The sequence below is a fragment of the Mauremys mutica genome, chromosome 16 (genome assembly GCF_020497125.1).
Source record: "Mauremys mutica isolate MM-2020 ecotype Southern chromosome 16, ASM2049712v1, whole genome shotgun sequence".
Lineage (NCBI taxonomy): Eukaryota > Metazoa > Chordata > Testudines > Geoemydidae > Mauremys > Mauremys mutica.
In genome coordinates, this window is record NC_059087.1 from 7,075,009 (window position 1) to 7,095,897 (window position 20,889).

Below are 20,889 nucleotides of genomic sequence, written 5' to 3' on the forward strand. Positions count from 1 at the left end.
TCTGTGTAAAAGTAGAATTCCGTTGTCTGATTGGAAGCATATGTTCATAAACATGTGCATGAAACTCACAACCCTTTAGCTCGATCCAGGAATGCACCCTGCACTTATATGACCTCCTCTAACACTACAGGACTGAAGCAGAAGGTCTGGAATTAGCAATAACAAATGGACTTGAAAGTGCCCTTCAACCCTGTATTTGATGCTTTGTTATAAGAAATCCAAGTCCTGTAGACTTACTTTTATAAAGTCACCTTATAATGAAGTAGGATTGGATACACTGATGGGAAGTTACAATCATGTTTTTAACTGGATTAGACAGTGGCCTTAAGGGACAGTGTTAGAACAGGGATGGGCAAACTACGGCCCAGGGGCTGCATCCGGCCCTCCAGACATTTTAATCCTGCCCTCGAGCTCCTGCCGGGGAGTGGGGTCTAGGGCTTACCCCGCGCCGCGCAGCTCCCAGAAGCAGCGGCATGTCCCCTCTGGTTCCTATGTGTAGAGGCAGCCAAGGGGCTCCGTGTGCCACCCCTGCCCCAAGTGCCGCCCCTGCAGCTCCCATTGGCCAGGAACCATGACCAATGGGAGCTGCAGGGGTGGCGCCTGCGGACAGGGCAGCGTGCAGACCCACCTGGCTATGCCTCCGCATATGAGTCAGAGGGCGGGACATGCCGCTGTTTCTGGGAGCTGCTTGAGGTAAGTGCTACCTGGAGCCTGCACCCCTGACCCCCTCCCCCAACCCTGATCCCCCTCCCACCCTCCTAACCCCTCGATCCCAGCCCGGAGCACCCTCCTGCATCCCCAACCCCTCATCCCCAGCCCCACCCAAGAGCCCTCACCCCCCCCCCCCGCACCCCAACCCTCTGGCCCAGCCCAGAGCCCCCTCCCGCACCGTGAACTCCTCATTTCTGGCCCTACCCCAGAGCCCTCACCCCCTCCCACACCCCAGCCCCCAATTTCGTGAGCATTCATTGCCCGCCATACAATTTTCATACCCAGATGTGGCCCTTGAGCCAAAAAGTTTGCGCATCCCTGTGTCAGAATAACGTTTGTTAATGGAAGGACTTTATCTCAAAAGTCGCCATTATGCGAATTACCAAATACATCTCACACACACACTCAGAAAACCTTCCTTTCCAGCACCATCATTCCTACCCTCAGCTGTCCAGTTCTCCTCTTCTTATCCCAGTCTTCCCTAGCAAGTAAAGTACTCTTAATGTAGATGCCCATTACTTAAATCTTATAACATTTATTTTTCGCAAATGAGTTTTCAAATGAGGAAGACAAATGGTATTCAGTAAAGTGGATTTTGTAAAGACTTCATACCAAAAACTAAAAAGGGTGCGGGGTGCAGTTAATTTTGTCTCCTTTTTGGATATTTTTTATCCATTAAAAAAAAATGCATTTTAAGGCTATTACGCAAGCCATAAAAAGGCAGAAAATTAAAAGTTTAAGCCAACACGCTGCCCTTAAGTCATGTCCTTTGGAATGGAGAAAAATAACGAAGAATGAAAAATGCAGTGTCAGCCTGAACCTTGAATTTCCTACCTTTTGTTACTCTGAGTCACACAAACATTTTTAAATGAAGAGGAAACCATGTTTTACATGGAATCAGAAGAGATGGGATATTTTACCCCACTGACTGTATCCATATGTATTCCTATGAGGGGAAAATTATGATTAAAACAATAACCAATACACTGCCTCTTCCAAGGCAAACATTATGCTTTAGGTTCAATCCAGAACCTCAGTGTGAAAGGATATAAGGATGGTATACCCAAAGGGTATCGTTGAGCCAGTCCATACCATTATCTTGCTGTAACAAGCGATCATACGTGATACACATGAACTTGATATCTTCCTCATCTATTCCTCCATTCCAGATATCATACAAAATGGTCATCTCCTCGAACTCGGAGCGGGGCCGAAAGTGGGGGCGATGTGGAGAATATTCAGGGGAAGGAATCACTGGGATGTCCTCAGGTGTCTTTTTCTGCCTCCGCCACTGTCTTTTAGGTTTCACGTGAATCTCCTCTTCTTTGAAGTCCTCATTCCACTGATTCTCTAGTTCCTTAAACGGAAGTTTCTCTGCTATGGCCTCCGGGATTACCTTCTCGTGGAAGCTGTCATTCCTGAAGTCTAGGGTGACCGCTTCAGGATCTTTCAGTCCATAAAAAGCATCAGGATGCCCGCCCAACAACTCTTTGCTCGCAGCACTTTCAGTCAAGGCAACTGGGACAGCAGGAGGTTCTGAAGTTTTGCTGGGGTAGGCCTCCAATGAGAGGACTGAAGGAGGTGATCGTTTCGGCCGGCCTGGTTTCCTTTTGGTGGGCAGAGAGGAAGGAGTAGGAGGGAGAGGAAGAGACACAGTAGGTGCATCTGGGGAGAGCAAAATGGATTTCACAGCTACCTTGCTCTCCTCTATGGATGTCTTTCCATCCACTGGCACACATGGCAGGGCTGCTACAGATACTGGCTCGTCAGGTGGCAAATCTATGTCTGTGTGGAAATCAGTTTCTGGAGGGCTAGCAAAGGGAATTGGGGAGGGAACACTGTTCATGCTGACCGTTCGGGAAGCACTAAGAGGTTCTTTAAAACATTTCTCATCTGGCTCATCTTCGGATGGTTTCTTGCCAGACAAAAGGCAAGGAAGGGTTGCACCAGGCTCTGGGAAAGTAGGCGTGAAATTAAAATCCCTCCCAGGAGTCCGAGGAATGCCACTATTAATCCCAGGAGACTGGGATGGATATGAAAAAGGGCTGCCTGGGACTTGAGGGGAACTTAAAGTCAAGCTGCTTCCCGTAAGGGGAGCATCACTTCCAGGGGTGGCTGGAATAGTGTCCGTACTCTGTGACTTTGCAAAGCCATGTGAAGACTTGGCCATAATATCCCGCCCTGGAGTCCTAGGAAGCTCCTCTTCCAGAGCTGTTTTGGTCACAGTTAACTGTTCAGGGAAATTTTCTGGAGGGAGTAAAGGCTCCTCTTTACTAGGCGTTGTTGGAAGAGGAAGTGTAGAGGGTGGCACCTTATGAGCTGGAAGTATGGGAGTATCAGAATCCGAATGGACCACTATGTCCCGTCCAGGAGTCCAAGGCAGTCTCTCCTCCTCCTCCTCTGCTGTGGATAGTAGCTTTCCTGTAACTCGGGCTTCTAAGTCACTATCATCAGACTTACTGAAGAAGCGGCTCTTACTGGGTAGAGGTTCTTCAAATACCTCCACTGGTGCTGAGAGACAGAGATTCTCTTCTTCATCTTGAGAGTCAGGCTTTGGACCCTCTAATACCTTAGGCTCCAGCTCGATATCCAGTTCAGACTCTTCCACTGGAGAGAAAAACAGAATGAGCTCCATTCAGTTGTTAATCATTTCCCACTGTGTGCATGTTAAAGATGCTGCAATTACAAAACCAACTCATATCCACTGGGAGGCTTTAAAAACTGCCACTTTTCCCATTTTGGAAGTGTAGAGAGGAGAGTAATTAGGACCCAAAAGTGATCACAGTTATCCCTAATGGACCACCAGAAAACATACTATTAATTTGGGGACTAGCTTCTCTAGAGGCTAGAACCAAGGTTTGTAGCTTACAAAACACTTGGCTGGCTTCTTACTGCCATAAAAAACATGAGTGAATTATTGGGGAAAGGCGGTTAGTAAGTAGGTAGTAAGAGCCTTATGATGTCCTTAGTTTTGTTTTTTTCCAGGAGGTAGTAAATTAACTGGAGGGCCAGCAAGAATGGCAACGGAGCAAAGGGGAAGCCTCGTGAACGTAACATGGAAGAAATGGGAGACCCCTGTAATGAAATGTGGATACACTCGGTTGGTATCACTGAGGCAATTTATATGCTGCTCCAGCTGTAACACTCTCATTTGCTCGTATTTTATTTACCTCCGTAGGGCCTAGGGCCAAAAGGAACTAACACTCAATCTATGAGGCAGCTTGAAATAACCTTTTCAAGAGGAAAAAGGAAGGAGTATGGAAATGTCTGGCCAGTCGGAGGGTTCTCTCAGGTCTATGCTAAGGAGCAAATGTGAAACCGGAATTACTGACCTTTGCAGGGAGGTCTGACTCATTTCACTCTTGAGCAATTGCATTGGGATATCTTGATAGGAAGCACCAATGCTAATGCTATAGATTTCTCCTGCATTCTAATATGCCACCTCTAATGAAGATTCCCTACATCAGAGCAACCTTCCCTGTGGCGGAATGTGGCTGTCTCCAGAATGTATCAGAGACTCTCCCTGTGTCCTCTAAGGACCAGAGCTTGTTCTAGAAAGTAGTTCCTTCTGTCCCCAAGTGGTGAGCCTATGGCCAGCACAGAGCTTCCAGGTCCCATGGCAGCCCAGGAGCGAATGGCTGAGCAGGGAGCAGAATCCAGTCCCTCGCATGGTGGTATTTTGCACAGCCTGTAGATTGTCAAACTTTACCCACCTCGCTCCTATTTTACTAACAGTTTAAAAAAAAATCTCCTGGAGGTTGTCTTCACACATAACATACAACTCTGTGAATTTAAGGAAGACACCAGAAGACCAATTTCCTTCTCCTGGCAATGCTGGGACAAATGTTCATTTACAACGGAGCTAAGTGAAAACCCCCTAATGTAGGTCTGCGATTCCACCCCCCTCAAGCCCTGTTAAGTGTCTCTCTCCATTCCCCAGCCACACAGCCCCTTTAGAACCAAAGCACTAAAGGAGCCATTTCCTGGCTGTCGTTAAATTTAGAGTCCTAGTGCTCATCTACAAGGCACTTCATAGATTAATTCTATGGTACCTCATAGGCCACTTATTCATTCACACACCCCTAAGGGTATGTCTATACTGTGATAAAACACCCACAGCACTGTGTCTTAGAGCCTGGGTCAGCTGCCTCGGGCTCATGCTGTGGGGCTAACAATAGCAGTTTAGATGTTCAGACTCACGCTGGAGCCTGGGCTCTGAGGCACAACCCCACCCCCAGCCCCCTTCCTGGGGTCTCAGAGACCAGTCTCCAGCCTGAATCTGAATGCCCACATGACAAGTTTACAGCCCTCCTGCCCAAGCCCACTGATCTGGGCTCTGAAATTCAGTGCCACGGGTTTTTTATTACAGTGTAGACATGCCTTAAGACAGTTATGCTCTAGAAGGACACTGCCACTAACCTGGCTAGGATAAGACTCTTGGGTGCAATGCACAGATCATTTTCAGCAGCAGAACTCCTGCTGCAGAACACCTTTACCAGATGATCGAGAGCTCAGTCCAGACCTCCTTCCCCAGTGAGGACATTTCCAGGACCACCCAATTATTGGGGAGATAAGGAGGAGGAAAGGACAAGAGGTGCACCGAAAATACACTGTGAGAATACTGTACTTTGATACTACAGCAACAGATGACAAAATACATTAACACACTGTACCTGCTATGCATATAGGAGACGGCACTAGGTTTACTTCTTGGTCTCTCTCCGTGACCACCAAACCTTCAGCAGCAGTAGATTCCTCTGGCACTTCACCACTTTCATCTTCCCGTTGCTTGGTTTCTTCCATCTCTTCCTCTTTTACTGCCATAGCGGGTGCCTCTAGTGCCAGGCTTGTTGCTTCCATATAGTCATCCACTGGAAACAACTCCAGGATGGTCTCTTTTTCTTCATCTGCTAGTTCATGACTAGCAGATTCAAGCTCTATTTCAGCAGCCATGGCTTCTCTATCTTGGTCTTCAGCCGGCACCTCTTCCTCCTCCTCCTCCTCCTCTTCTTCCTCCTCCTCTTCCTCATCCGAGTCAGAACTCGACTCAAATTCTGAGGAGTCCTCACTTTCATCAGATGATTCAGCTTCGGCTTTGGAAGATGTGGGACTCACTACATCTTCTGCAAGGATAAGATGTTGTTATTATTACTGTCCTTTTATGACCTCATTAGACAATCATGTGAAACTACAGAAATTAATCCCCTTGAAAGGGTTTTTTGGGGATTTCCTCTTGATTTTCAAGGGTTTCCTTAGACAAAAATATAGCTCACTTTTAGAAGAAAAATCAGTGTGGGAAAATATTTTTTCCTTGAATGAAATAAAACAAAACTGTCCTCCTCTGAAGCTCTGTGCTCCCAGAGAAGAGCTTCTAGATAGCATGAGAAACATTGGTGTCTGCTTGTACCCTGGTAGTGAGCATAGATGAGAGCACGTGGGGAAAATATTCTCTGCACTGTTAAAAGTGGCAATTTGTGAGCTGGAGAGGCAAATGGGGGATTTACAGTATATTTTAAAATCAAATTTTATTCTCAATTTTTGATTTGGTGGGATGTTATTGTTATAACCCAGCGCTGTAAACTCCAATATGCACAAAGTTAGAACCAGTTCAAGGATAGCAATCCTATTATAGATACTTAAGTGGGAATACAAGCTTAAGAATTAGCCTAGAGGTGAGCAATTCTACTGGAACAAAAGTGTGGACCTGACCAGAAGCTAAAGTTTACTTTGTTTCTAGTAAGACTGCATACCTTCTTCAGAGTCCTGCTCATCTTCCTTTTCACTTGTTTCTACTCCCGTTTCTTCATCTTCATCCTCTTCCTCCTCTTCGTCAGCATCTTCCTCCTCCTCTTCCTCATCTTCCTCCTCCTCGTCTTCCTCCTTTGGCAGTAAATATTTTAGTATTTTAAATGACACCTTTAGAAAAATATGTTGATTTTCTGTATTGGCTTTAATAAATACACCAAAATCTCAAATACCACAGCAACAAACCTACACAGACTACAATTCTGGATGAGCCACAATTCAATGAGCCATCAGTGCAGACTCTCAAAAGCTGTGTCCCAATAAAATCAAATAAAAGGCAAATTAAAAGACACTGTTTGCCCACCTCTGTAAGACATTAAGTTTGTAATATTATACAATGGGGATGGGAAGAGGAATCTCAGGAAAAGTAGCCCATATAATTGTGTCTAAGCTACTCTAACTACACTAATTCATAAGTGTAGTGTAGCGATTAGAGCTGGAGACTCGGGGTTATAATGTGATGCACGGGGGAAGGGAGAGGAGAGAAATACCTTGCCAGGTGCTGCTTTCACCAATCCTCCCTCTTCTTCCTGCTCGTCTTCCTTTTCAGAACAGGATTCTTCTTCTTTACCTGAAGTCTCATCTCCTTCCTCCCCCTCACTGTCTAGCTCCAATGGTCTTGCTGGTCTCCTTCGGAGGCCTACTGCTTCTGCATCCTTCTTAGACAGGTCTGAAGTAACATCAGACATGTCTCTGTCCCTTTCTGATTCTGATGGGGTGGGAGAAGAGACGAGAATTGAAATCAAAACATCATGATGTCAAGGATTCAACTATCACAGGTAAACTCAGAACATTATTATTAAACAGTATTATAGCAGTGGTCAAAGGTTCCAATCAGGATCAAAACCCTACTGTACTATGCAAGAGATAGTCCCTACCCCAAAGAATTTACAGTCTGATTTAAGGCAAAGCACAACAAGGGGCTGTAACAAATAAAAGGAGGAAATGGGGAGGGCGAACAAGAAATATTAAGGATCTCAGTCAGACCTAGTGGCCATCTACGTAGCCATTAATAGTTGGCAATTTATCACAGGCTTTCCGTCAGAAGTGTGTTGAGGAGCGATTTATTGGAGGATGGGGGAGTGGCTTTATGGGCTGGTTTGGGGCAGACGTTCCATGCGTAAGTAGCGGCGCGGAAGAGAGAGAAGACGCATGTGGAGAAATGGGTGGTCGCAGCTGACAAACCTGGCACAGCAGATTGGGTGAGGTGACACAAATAAGAGACAGGAGCAGTAAGCGGAAAGGGGACTGTGTTGTAAAGAGCCCTAAAGGTAAGGGCAGAAAAGGACAGTGGAGAAGAAGGAGCCGCAGAGGGATTCAAAGAGATGAGGGACATGGTCAGAGTGATGAACAGGTGGATATCGGACAAGGTGGAGCACAAAGTCCAGAGAGGAGGCAGCTGCAGTAGGGAAGATAGGAGACTGCAAGAGCCGGAACAAGTGTTTTAGGAGTGCGCATACAGAACAAAGGCAGGATCCTGAAATGTGATGGAAGCAGCAGCAAGATCTGGATAAGACCTGGGAATGTGGGATTTCAGAGAGGCCAGAGTCAGTGGCAGCATTCACATCAGCGACTTGTTGAGTAACTGGGAGGATGCTGGTGCCGTCAACCGTGTTAGAGGAAGGGGAGAGAAAAAGGGAAGAGGGCGGAAGAGCATAGTTCTGGCCCTGTTAATTTTAAGTGTAGTGGCAAGACGCTCACGAGGAGACGTCAGCCAGCTGAAGCAGGTCGGGGGAGAAAAGCAGATCTGAGAGTCGTCAGCATGAAGGTGGTAACTGAAGCCAAGATCACTTCCTGTGGTGAAGGTGTATCGGTGGAAAGAGGGTGGTGGCAAGGACAGCAACGAGAGAGGAGCGGATTAGGAGTACCACCATCCATCAAACTAACCCCTGAAGGAGGCCCAGAATTTTGACATTCCCCCCTCCCCAGACACCCTGACCAGCTGTATGTTAAATACAGGAGCTGGGATTTTTTTCATGCACAAGGGTACCATGATCGAAGGGGCCCAAAGCCACCAAAACTCAAAATTCGGCCTCAATAAACATCAGCCTGCTTAATGGCCCACACTCAACCAGACTTTTCTCCCACATTGCTCTGTCAACCTTACCCCACTGATCGACTTGATTCCTCATTGAACTGCTGCTGTATTGAATACCTGAGGATCAATGGGCCCTTTGTGCGTATAATGTCAACCCTTTGTAGGCTGCAGACTGACAACCAGTCTTCCAACCTTTCTTTGGTCTGAAATTTGGAAAATGGCAGCAATGATAGGGTTAAATGCGGGTGGAGCTGACGAATAGTACATTGCCACACATTGGGGTTGGGGTTCCGTACAGGGGAAGCCAGAAGGGTACGTAAAAGGAGGGTGGAAAGCTGCTATCATCGGGAGCAGCAACCTCCTCTGGGTTCCTTATATTGATATTGCAAGCATTTGCAGGAGTGCAACTGGAGGAGCACCCTAAAACCAAGCACAAAGCCCCCGTTATTCAGCGAAAACAGAAAACCATGTCTAGAAAAAGCAGGGCCTGCGTTTGTAGGATTGCTGGGTGGCTCCACTCTGTGGGGCAGGGTCTTCAATAGGAAGGTCCTCATGCTAGCCTCAGAAAGGGATTCAAGTTTGGTGTGTGCTTCAGAATAAGACCCAGCAGAGGTAAAGGGGTAAAAATAGGGTCTACTATCAAGGGAAGAGTAAAGGTGATAAAGCCCTTTTCATTATGTTAGGGTTAAATACAAGCTTCCTGGGGCTTGGAGAGCCTTAAAACATTTAGCCCTTTAGCTGCCGATGACTGCAATCTCAATGGTGCTTGAAGGACCGGTGTTATACTGGAGCACTGGCCATTTATGTACCTGGTGTATGGGGCAGCACACATACTTTGTGTTGCTTCACTAATCAGACAGGGAAGGAAGAACCCAAGGATTAATATTTTGAGAGAGTCCTTCTTGTGCCCCTCCACCCCCAATCACACGCTAACTGGTGTGAACACATCAAGAACTGGGTGTTTGTTTTAAACTTTAGATTGCGTGATGGGATTCTTTGTTTACTGAAACTAAGCATCTGTCCTCACAGCCACCTCTAAAGTACATTCTGGTTCTTAAATGTTTAGAACTACTTAAATAAGCTTGGTTTATAAACCCTCTTCTTTACTTTGGCTGCATGAGCAGCTGTCAGGATCAAGGATCAAGTTTATATGGGCTAGTAAACTGCACATTAGTCTTAAAGAGATCCTCAACTGACCTTTATTTATCATCTTATTTTTACTCTGCACTGTTTGGAGTAAACTTTTAAAAAAAAGAGTTAAAATATTTTAAAATAGACTTTCCCCTCTAAATTTAACAAAATTACTTTTTTTTTTTTAAAATGAAATCCAGACCAAATTGGCTTTCCCTTACTTACTTCCATAATGGCCTTGATATTGGTAAGATAAACACAGCTCTGGAATGTGCTTGGTAAACTAACCTGAGCTCCCTCTGCTGGCTGACTAGCTCTGCAGCAGTGGAACAAAAATATGGTAAAGTTATGAATAAACCCTGGGTCTTACATTCCTTGTCACAGTAAATTTAAAGGAGCACAATCTAGAGCAGGTCACCGAGCTGATCAGAGTTTTAAGGTTGATTGAATTTTGGCTCAAATTCTTGAATGTGTGTCTAACTGGGAGTGAATGTGCTGCTGAGAAGTTGAAAGGAATTCAGTTTTTGTATGGTTTGCATTCACACTTGTAAAAAGAACAGGAGTACTGCGGCACCTTAGAGACTAACAAATTTATTTTAGTCTCTAAGGTGCCACAAGTACTCCTGTTCTTTTTGCGGATACAGACTAACACGGCTGCTACTCTGAAACCTGTCATTCACACTTGTGTATCAATTAAATGTGGATTGCAAACCTTCATCTTCATCATCAACAGACGTGGAGGGCCTGATTCTCTTCTGATCTCCTGCTGAGGCAGCTTCAGGTGGCTCCTTTCTCTTCACCTGAACAAAGAACAGAATTAGCATTTCTAAAAAGGCAGCAGAATTGAAGAAACCAACTTTCCAAGCAGATCCCAGCTGCTTTACTTTGCTAGCATAACTAAGGGCTAGTCTACACTAGAAGTGCTGCAGCTGCATCACTGTAGAGCAGCTGGTGAAGATGCTCTATGCCAAGGGGAGAGAGCTCTCCAGTCAGCATAATAAATCCACCTCTGTGGGTATGTCCACACTACCAGGATCTGCGGGTCGCGATCGATCTACCGGGGATCGATTTATCACGTCTCATCTAGACGCGATAAATCGATCCCCGCCGCGCTCCCCGTTGACTCCTGAACTCCACGAGGGCGAGAGGCGGAAGCAGAGTCGACGGGGGAGCCGCGGCCGTCGACCCCATGCTGTGAGGACGGGAGGTATGTCGAAATAAGATACGTCGACTTCAGCTACACTATTCTCGTAGCTGAAGTTGCATATCTTACATTGACACCACACCCCCATGGTAGACAGCCTTGTGAGTGGCAGTAGCTATGTCGACAGGAGAAGCTCTCCTATCAACACAGACAGCACTATGCTGGAGGTTAGCTCAGTATAACAATGTCACTCAGGGATTTCCCATATGCCCAAGCAACACAGTTAAACTGACATAAATTGATTGCTAAAGCAGGGAAGTTGAAACAGCTAAAGAAATTTCAAAGCAAGGTTAGCTTTAAATTAGGACTTGAAGACACTCTTGAATCTTTACTTAAAAGTATTGCAGAGCCAAAATGAGTTCAGAAAAGTGAATTACACCCTACTCCTCTCACCAAACCACTGTCCATTTTCCCATGCTTCTGCCTCTTGACTGGTTCAGAAATGCCACGATTCTTTTGGAAAAAAGACTTCCTGTCCAATTTGGTTAACTCAAAGAGGGGCGGTGAAACCTTCCAGGCATTAAGGTTCAGCCACCATAACTACAAAGCATCAAAGGAAATTTAAGAGTTTCAAACTTCAGGAATTTAGGAATGCTCCACTCACTCCATTGCTCTCATCTCCCTTTCTTCTAACATAAGATAGAAATAATAATCTAATAAGATAACCAGCTTGGTCTCTCTCTCTCTGGCTGCACAGGAGACTCTGCATTTTTCATACTTTGCATATTGCTTGCAGCATTTAATATCCAGACTTGCTTAATCAGAGACGCAGTGGGGCCAGCATATTTTGCAAGTAGTCTTCTAACTCAACTCCTCCACCCCCAGCCACATTTTAAAATGGACACGTGTAAGATCCAGAATTGTTTCTGCTAACATGAATTAAAAGCCATTTGCCTGGCAAAAAATGCTTGAACTGTGTTAGAAAGGGACCTAGGCCCAAATTCCACTCTTACGTAAATGGGTTACAACCCACTGAAGTAAACAGAGTTACATTCTCAACACCTGTGCCAAGTCCACCTCCTGATCTAACGCGGTTTAAAGCTGCATGGTCTCTTCCATGCTGACTGGTAACTGCATATAACCCAGCCTAGCAGAAACTCTGTTTTTTCCAGCAATGCTGAAACTTTGTTTCCTAATACAGGTCACTGTCAAAAGGTTAAGAGAAACTGACACTAAGGAGTAGGGATCCCCCTTCCCAAATATTATAGGTTATGTTAAAAGCAAGGGAGGTTGTTACACAAGAAACAGTAGAAAAGTGAGAGTGTCGGTGTGTGGGGATCTGGATGGAAAAAGGAAGGCAGCATCTATACTGATTGCTCAGCCAGGGAAGACTGCTATTGTTTTCTAACTCATACCTTGAAAGATGGCAGCCGAATGGCCCCTCGTAACCCAATGCCCAAGCCAATTCCCTCGTAGCCTAGCCCTTCTCCTTTGTTCCAGTTCTCCAGGAGGCAGGATGTAATTCGATCCTTTGGCTTTGGTTTTTCCTCATCTTTATTTTCGCCAGACTTCACTGGAGTGAGTGATGCCTGCATAAAAGAAACAACATTTAAAGAAGCAACACCACCCTGGTGGGTATGCAAACACTGGAAATGCCTTGAATACCTGGGGGAAGGACCATCACCTATTCAGGCTTTAGCTTCTTGAAAGACAGCATCTTCTGAAAGATGCACCATTATGTCACACATGCTTAAAGGGTGTGTGCGCGTGTATAGGAATCCTTTAGAAAATCTGAGCTTTTGTTCACGCTTCCCCGGCATACCAATGCTGAGGCCTATCAATGACAAATACAGAACATACTTGTTCAAGTTTCCATTGGTCAGGCTTGACCCAGATGAATCAGGGATAAGACTTGTATTAAGTCATCTAAGCCACTTCTCTATCAATGCCCCAACCATCAAAGAGTTAAACAAAACAGTGACAGGATCCATCTAAGGGAAACTTTAGGACAACCAACACTGTATATTCAAATAAGTCCTTAAAAGACAGAGTATGTGGCTTACATCACAGTCCAAAACAAGAAAGATAAGACAAGATGCAGAGGAGAGGGGGAATTAGAGGGAATCAGTCTTCAGGAAATGGGGATCGCACACAAGTGCTCTCAGAACTTCCACCACAACCAGACACTTTAGCATAGATGAACCTTTGATGCTTGTGCAAGGAGTTGCATTCTGAACTGGAAGAATGGCTACCTAAGTTCAAGATCCTTCTTTGGTGGGCTGGATGCAGTCATAGACCGGTTAAATGATCTGAGTAGGGGTTTTCCCCATTTCCCATTTGTTGTAATTGCTTGACACTGGTTGTCCTGACCCTCTTGTAACGGGATTCCACGCCCCCTCCAATTTATGTATGTGCATGGACATGGATATGCTGGGTTCATATTGTAGGTTTCCCTCATGCACATTGGGATACACAGTCTGATTTATTACTGTAGGGCTACTTATGAGAATTAGCATCAAAAGTGATTTAAAAAAATTATATGGCTTTACAAACAAAAGGGAAAGAAAAAAAATCAAGCAAATCAGCCCAAAATTTGATTATCAATGTTGATAGTGTCTTTTCAAATTGTGTCTTGCAGATGGACTATATGTTATACACCCAAGAGGATACAGTTTGACATCTGGGAACCATCAAGGCCTTAAAGACTTACAGGAGGGGATTTTTCTTTTCAAAAAGTGATCCACTTGTCAAGGATGTAGAGGCAAGCAACGGTCCATTGCCATTTGGCTGTCTACATCAGCTTCAAGATCCTGTCCAACAGACCGTAACACTAATAATATATCCAAATAACCCATGCTAGGTTTCTGGTATGTCTGGGTAGCACTCCCCTGGGGGGAGGGATAGCTCAGTGGTTTGAGCATTGGCCTACTAAACCCAGGGTTGTGAGTTCAATCCTCAAGGGGGCCACTTAGGGATCTGGGGCAAAAAATTGGTCCTGCTAGTGAAGGCAGGGGGCTGGACTCAATGACCTTTCAAGGTCCCTTCCAGTTCTAGGAGATTGGTATATCTCCTATTATTATGTTTAAAAGGGATGGAAAAATGACCTGGCTACTCTTCATATGAAGAGAAGTCTTCTTCCATCTTGGCTATTAAGAAACTATTTCTCTGCACAAGAGGCACTAACTGCTCTGAGCAATGATAGTGGAGCCTGCAGAAAAGCACTCAAGCCACACACGCCTTTTCAGGCCTGACCAGGCACCCGGTGTCGCACTATCCTCACTCTGCAGCATCTTGCTTCTGGAAGCCACAACATCAGTTCTGATGAAGGAAAGCAGTGAACATTCTCAAGCCTTGTTCCACATACTGTGCCAGATTGAGCCATGCTTTCTAAACCCCCTGAGTGCGGCTTAAAACAGCAGGTGGCTCCAAGTCTTGACAAGGCGAATGGGCCGTACTACCAAGTTCAGAGCCCATTTTAGGTCTCCCTAATGCCAGGTGCTGGATCCACAGCTACCATCTTTAGAGAAACTAAGAAGTCAGTACCCACATTCAAATAAAATTGGAAAAGCACGTGCAGGAGGAACTTGTGAGTAAAATACGCAGCCTAACAAGCGAATACATTTCTATTACTGAGCCAGAATCTACGATACTCCAAATCATACTCTCTCAATCAAAAGTCAATGAGTAAGCTAAAGTTCAAGCTGCCTGAATGGCTCCTGGACCCTGAACAGAACCGCATGTGGACCACCCAGGAGGATACTACTCACCTTTTGGAGACAGTTCCATTCTTGAAACAGATTCACTTTCACAGCCCAGAAACCCACAACTGTTGATCTTACTGAGCTGTGTGAAACTACATGAAGTAACCGAGTTACATGTGTACTCTTGAAGGACCAATGTTGCGTTGCACAATATTAATGAATTTTAGATGGGTTAGAGAAACCAATGGCCTTTATAACCTAAACCCATTTTATTAGACTTCATTTAGTAGCAGACAGAACTAATAAGTGACTTTGGACCTTTTAATTAAAGATTCTTTCTTTTTTAATTTAAGGCACATTATAGCGCAAGGATGATGGGAGTCAAAGAAAGGCTAAGTGTTCATTTTTAGTTAGTAGGGTCAAGGCCCAGACTGATAAAAAGCCTCAGAGGCTTCCAAGCCCAGATAATACAGAAACAGCGAAATCTTTAAAATGAAACATATTAAGTACTCAGAGACTTGATAGACAAATCTACAGTCTCACTTTGAAAAACCCAGCTGCAGCAAAGCACAGCTCATCCAAGGTAGGTGTGGATGGGAAAACTCAATCCAACAGGTGGAGAAGAGAATTCAAACCTTTCCAAGGTTGGCGCTCTAGACCTTGTGGGTTGGGAGGGGTCAGGATCAATGTGCAGCTGTCAAGAAGCGGTGACTCTTGACAGCTTTTAAGTGAAGGATGATATAATTTACTTCTGATTGGCTCTTCAGGAATGGATTTCTAAAATTCACTCTGACCCATCCCATGATGAGGCTTCACAAGCATTATCAGAAGATCAATTCCTTCTACTGCTGTGTTCATTGACTAAACTGGTCAAAGTTCATTGTCCTCATTGAACACAAAATACAAGCTCAGCTCATATCTGCTAATACCGGGAAAGCTTGAGGAGGATATCAAGCAAGCAATACAGTTCATACTAGATCAACTGTAATAGGCCCAAGCTACAACATCAAAATGGCTTGTCTAGACCACTACACCTTGCTGGACAGCAGTTGGCAGGTTGGCTTTGGAGTTCTGGCATAGCATCAGGTTATTAATTATTATTATTATTTATATTACTGTAGTACTCAGGAACCCCAATGTGTTATATGGGGGCCAGTACAAACACAGAACAAAAGACTGCCCAGGTGAACTAGTCAAATGGACTTTTCTGATAGAATTCAATGTCACTACATAGTAACTGTTGCAGTGTAACAGAATGCTACTGGTTCATCCAGGGTGGTATCCTACACTGGACAGTACTTGAGGGGAAGGTTTGAACCCCCCATAATTCACCTAGCTGTATAATATTTATAGAGAGCAAAGTTCCAACAAAGATTTCTCAGATCCCAGCTGATGTCCAGCTCACACCCTGCAGCATCAACAGCCCTGCTCCATCTGATCCTCGTTAGCGTAACTGCAATTCTATTTTCCTAAGAGTGTAATTTTATTAATTTTACTAGACTATTCAACTTTTCCTTAACCTGTGGCAGTGAGTCTATGCAGATTGTGTTTAGAAATATTTCCTGTGCTGAATCAGGCTGTAAGTTCCAGGAGAGAGAAGAGAACACAAGAGCTAGCAGAGGCAGAAGCGTATAAAATAGACCGAGTTGCCATTGAAGAGCTCTGCTTGTGTTTGGTCACTTCAGAGTCTCGTTTAAGCCAACTTCTCAAATTATCCCATTTCCCTTTATGCACCCACTGGCTAGCTTTGTGCTGCACTCGCTCTTTTGTTAACATGAGGGACCTTGTCAAGAAGTGAACGTCTTGAGTATTAATCAAGGAGAAAGTTGTAGTTCTGAATGCAAGACATTTAACCCAGCACTAAAATGCAGCAAATGTCTGGGGTGGAACATGGCAGCTGGAAAGGAAGTGAAGAATACCATGTCCAGCTCCAAGCAGAGGAGGACTCCCTGATGGCAGAGTTAACACCTCTCATCTTACATCTGAAAGTCTAATTTGCAGAATGTATCTGCTGATATTTTACTGCAAGTCAACTAGAGCCAAATCCTGGTCCTACTCAAGTCAAATGAGAGTTTTCCTCACTGATTTCACTGGATCAAGATTTAGTCTAGGATTCATCCCCTCCAATTTAATTTTAATGGGACATCTACCTCTTTCCTTGGAAAGCTATTCCTCAGTCTCATTGCTCACCCTTTAGGACCTTCTCCTGATATTCCTCCTTGAGTTTCCTCTAATCTGATCCCCCGCATTTTCGCTTGTTCACACCCTACCTTGGAACACCTTAAGCCCTTCTTCTCCAGATCCATCTGCACAGCTCTAACGTATGAAACATTAAGAGTTCCTACCTTTGCTAGACGTTCTTTCTTGTCCCACCAGTCATCGAAGGCTCTGAATGCTACCACCTCGACCATTTTCCGGTTCAAGTCCCTTTTCATAATTGCTTTTAATTCCTTCACAATCACCAAGAGGACACCGTCCACAGTAGCCTTGTGCGGATCCTCCTTCTTCGGCACATAACCCGGTGGTGGGACTGAGGGGTCAAACTTGGGCAGCGGCGGCCATTGCTGCCCCCGGCCAATAGCTGCCCCCATCGAGAAGGGACGGTAGGGAGGAAGATTCACAAACTGCATCCGGCTTCCCATAAAAGGTGGGTACTGGTACGTGTTCTGCCCCTGCATCATGCGGCTCAGCATCTGAGTTTGCATCTGAAAGGACATTGGCATGCCGCCCCACTGGTTGCCCAGGACATTTATCATATCCACTTGCATGACAGGAAACATGCCAGGATGGAATGGAGGAAGTGGAGGCAAGATATGAGGCGGTGGAACCCCAGGTGGTGCAGGAAGCGGAGGTGGCGGGACGGTGACAGCTGGATGAGTTGGTGGAGGTGGTGGCGGTAGAGGTGGCGGCATTGGAAAGCCTGGTTGGGGTGGGGGTGGGGGTGGAAGTGGAGGGAACCCTGGTGGGGGCATGGGTATCGACTGAGTCATCACAGCAGAGTTGCTAACAGAGGAGTTCACCACAATGGTTTTGGCACATTCTGCACTGGTGATTGGTGAAGAATTCATTTCGTCGTCAGATATTTCCATGTCCTCCCCTGAAGAATGCTGACCCTGGAAGAAAGGGGAAGAGAAACACATTCCTTTAACATAAGTTACCTTTATACTGGTTGTTTGGAACAAGAGTCACGTTACTGACATTTTAATCATAATTGGATAAAGGAAAGTGATGTACAAAAAGGTGTGTCCCACTGAGCACATGGAGTTTCATTTAAGCCGTTCTGTTTCATGTCAGACTACACATAGAACCTCCAGGAAGTGAGGAGCTAAAAGCTTTCTAACAGCGAAACAGCACTAGCCAGCTGAATAGCAAAAATTGGCTTCTATGCAACATAGTAAATGCTGCCCCCATATTTTGTTAAGCACCTACAATCCCACTTCGGTGTGCAACACAATCTCTTGCTGACACATAGTACTGATAGAGAATACAATTTAAAAGAGTAACTAATCAACCTTACACTCTCCAGCAAATTAGTGTTTCCATTTTTTTAAATCATAATCCCCAGACTTTGGCAGCTAAATATTGACTGTAAGTAATAGTCAGAAGAGAGATGTGAGTTTCATATTAATGTTTGCAACTGTTACAATTATGCCTTATGACAAAGTGCTTCAGACTGAGAAAGAAGCTCCGTATCTAGTTTTCCATTATCTTTGATCCTCACAGATTGAATCCAAAATTCTCAGAGGTAGGGGGAGAGGCACTGACCCAGGGTACGTCTACACTTGGAGCCAGGGATGTGGATTCCCAGCTTGAGTAGACATACTGAACTAGTTCTCATCAAGCTCGTGCACTAAAAATAGTACTGTAGCCACAGTAGAAAAGGCAGCTGCAAATGTGGGCACTGGGTACTTCCCTCAAGGGCAAACCTGCTCAGGTCTCATGGGTCCCTGCCACTGCCTGTCCAACTTTGGCTACGCTATTATTTTCATCACATTAGCTCAATGAGAGCTAGCGCGAGTATGTCTACTTGAGAAGAGAATCACACCCCTATCTCCAAGTGTAGACAGAGCCCAAGTTTCTGAACAGACAGACACTCCACACAACCATATGGAATATGGATATAGATATTTTGTATAAAATGCAAAACCTACGTCTCCCCCACTCCAAAAATAAAAAACTCCCCAAACAAAAACAAACAAAACAAAAACAAAACAAAAAAAATATTCAAAGTCAATGGTGCTATTATGTAAATGGATTAACACATCCAAGGGCACCTGGCTGCTCTGAGGCCTGGGCTACGCTAGCGGGGGGGTTCGAACTAAGATACGCAACTTCAGCTATGCTATTGGCGTAGCTGAAGTCGAAGTATCTTAGTTTGACTTACCTGGCCGTCCTCACAGCGGCGAGTCGAATGCCGTGGCTCCCCCATTGACTACGCTTACTCCTCCTGCCAAGGTGGAGTACGGGCGTCAATTAGCGGATCAATTTATTGCATCCAGACGAGATGCGATAAATCGATCCCCAATACATCGAACCCTACCCGCCGATCCGGCGGGTAGTATAGACGTACCCTGAGATTCATAGAGCATCAAGAACTGCCTTCTAAACTGCATACAGCACAACAGCAACTGATCAGCGAGATCCATTCTAGATAGAGTTGCACTTAGCAAACAAGGTCTCAGCTGCCTATTATACTGGAAAGGCATTTTAGGCTTGGAGTCACACAGGAAGCAGATGTATGCCGTCCCATCCCTCAGATGATTAAAAAAAAAAACATTAAAAATTCCAGCAGCAAAATATAGGGAATGGAAGAGACACCCAACACTCAGAGGCAGTTTTTCTGGTATACTTGACCATGGCAAAGCTGCTTATTAACTGGATCTCAGTTAGGGCCAGAGTGACAGCATCTTGTCACTGGCCCCAAGGGAAGGGGGAGGGGGAAAAGGACTTCAGTCTTCATTTTTCCAGCTAGCAGCACTGAATAGTGGGAGCACAACTGATCACCTATTTCCCCTCTGCATCCACTGCTTGAACACAACTGGACCCACTGCCTTATTATTTCTTGCAAGCAGTTCCTTCTTCCCAACCGCAGTGCATAAAAAGGCAAAACAAACAGCTTGCACATTGCCACAAGCTAGATCAACTACAGAAACCACCCCACAAATCCAAAGACACGGAACCTGCTGAAGCACAGTAGTTGTGGCTGTATTTTTGCCACAACAGTCAAGGGATACATGAGTTCTGTGATTTTTGTGGGTTTATTTTTTATTTTTTTTAAACTGGGATATTTGCGCATGGGTGGATGAGCATGTTGGCAAAACAGCTGAATCGACTGCACTGTGACTACACGGAACTCACCAACACACACTATAAAAACATGAATCATTAATCAGAGGATACTTCTGGTACAGCGACTACCACCAGAGAGCAGGCTAAGCACAGGACTTGCAACTGCATGTTCCCGCACCTCTTTTGTCAGGGCCTTCCCTTACCTCATAAACTGCAAAATGATCACACCAGCCAGTGCCAACCCCCAGAACTGAAGCTCTGCATAGCTCGAAAGCGTCTCTCTCTCAGCTGGTCCAATAGAAGAGATTGCCTCACACACCTCATCTCTCTAAGCTAGACCCAACCACTCATAAGTAAGTGGTTTATAAAAATGGCAAAAAAAACACCTGGCCCTTTTTCCTGAAAAATCCCCAGCATACATGTACTAATGCCTATGGTGGGTGCCTTAGAAACAGAGCAAATAATTGATATGTCACTGGCTCACCTGTAACAGCTGAACAAAAAATAAATTTGGGTTCAAACAAAACATTTCATTCAACCAGAAACTTGGGGGGGGGGGGAATAGAGGGGTGGGAGGAGGGTATTTTTTTCTTTTTAGAACAGGTTTTTGGGTGTTTTTCAGCATTTTATTTATTTACCAGATCTAGCTACATTCTGAAATGAAACACTGATTTTCATTTAGACTTTTCAAAGCCCCTTCCCCATTTTTTATTTGGCTGAAATTTTTTGCCACTGTCATAAACAGATAGTTAAGGGTTAAGGTCTCTTTTACCTGTAAAGGGTTAACATGCAGTACCTGATGACCACCTGACCAGAGGACCAATCAGAGATAAGATTTTTTCAAATCTCTGTGGAGGGAAGCTTTTGTCTGTGTTTTCTTTGTTTGTCTTGGGTTCTCTTTTTGGATCTAAAAGAGACCAGTCATGTCTCCAAGTTCTCCAGGAGTAGTTTCTACTAATTAATAGTGAGTATTAATTAGAAAGGCGAATTAGTCTTATGATTTGATTTCTATATTTGCAATTGTGTGTTTGCTAAAGGAAATGCTTTATTCCTGTTTGCTGATATTGCTT

General features: G+C 44.8%; 1 protein-coding gene and 1 long non-coding RNA gene across 16 annotated transcripts in view; one reads left to right on the forward strand and one right to left on the reverse strand.

Moving 5' to 3' along the window:
• Positions 1 to 13,613, forward strand: part of LOC123350913 — a 30,297-nt gene extending 16,684 nt beyond the window's left edge. The window contains exon 4 of the long non-coding RNA XR_006573877.1: positions 13,468 to 13,613. This is a non-coding gene — a long non-coding RNA (uncharacterized LOC123350913). The remainder of the gene's footprint in view (positions 1 to 13,467) is intronic.
• SETD1B (SET domain containing 1B, histone lysine methyltransferase) overlaps positions 1 to 20,889 on the reverse strand; it is a 107,926-nt gene that overhangs the window by 14,763 nt on the left and 72,274 nt on the right. For all 15 annotated transcript variants that reach the window (XM_044989806.1, XM_044989810.1, XM_044989809.1 and 12 more), the window contains 7 exons: positions 16,876 to 17,643; positions 12,245 to 12,418; positions 10,398 to 10,485; positions 7,008 to 7,225; positions 6,462 to 6,591; positions 5,385 to 5,834; positions 1,762 to 3,318 (listed from right to left, as the gene is read on the reverse strand). In XM_044989806.1, coding sequence (XP_044845741.1) covers positions 1,762 to 3,318; positions 5,385 to 5,834; positions 6,462 to 6,591; positions 7,008 to 7,225; positions 10,398 to 10,485; positions 12,245 to 12,418; positions 16,876 to 17,643 — 3,385 coding nt within the window. The remainder of the gene's footprint in view (positions 1 to 1,761; positions 3,319 to 5,384; positions 5,835 to 6,461; positions 6,592 to 7,007; positions 7,226 to 10,397; positions 10,486 to 12,244; positions 12,419 to 16,875; positions 17,644 to 20,889) is intronic.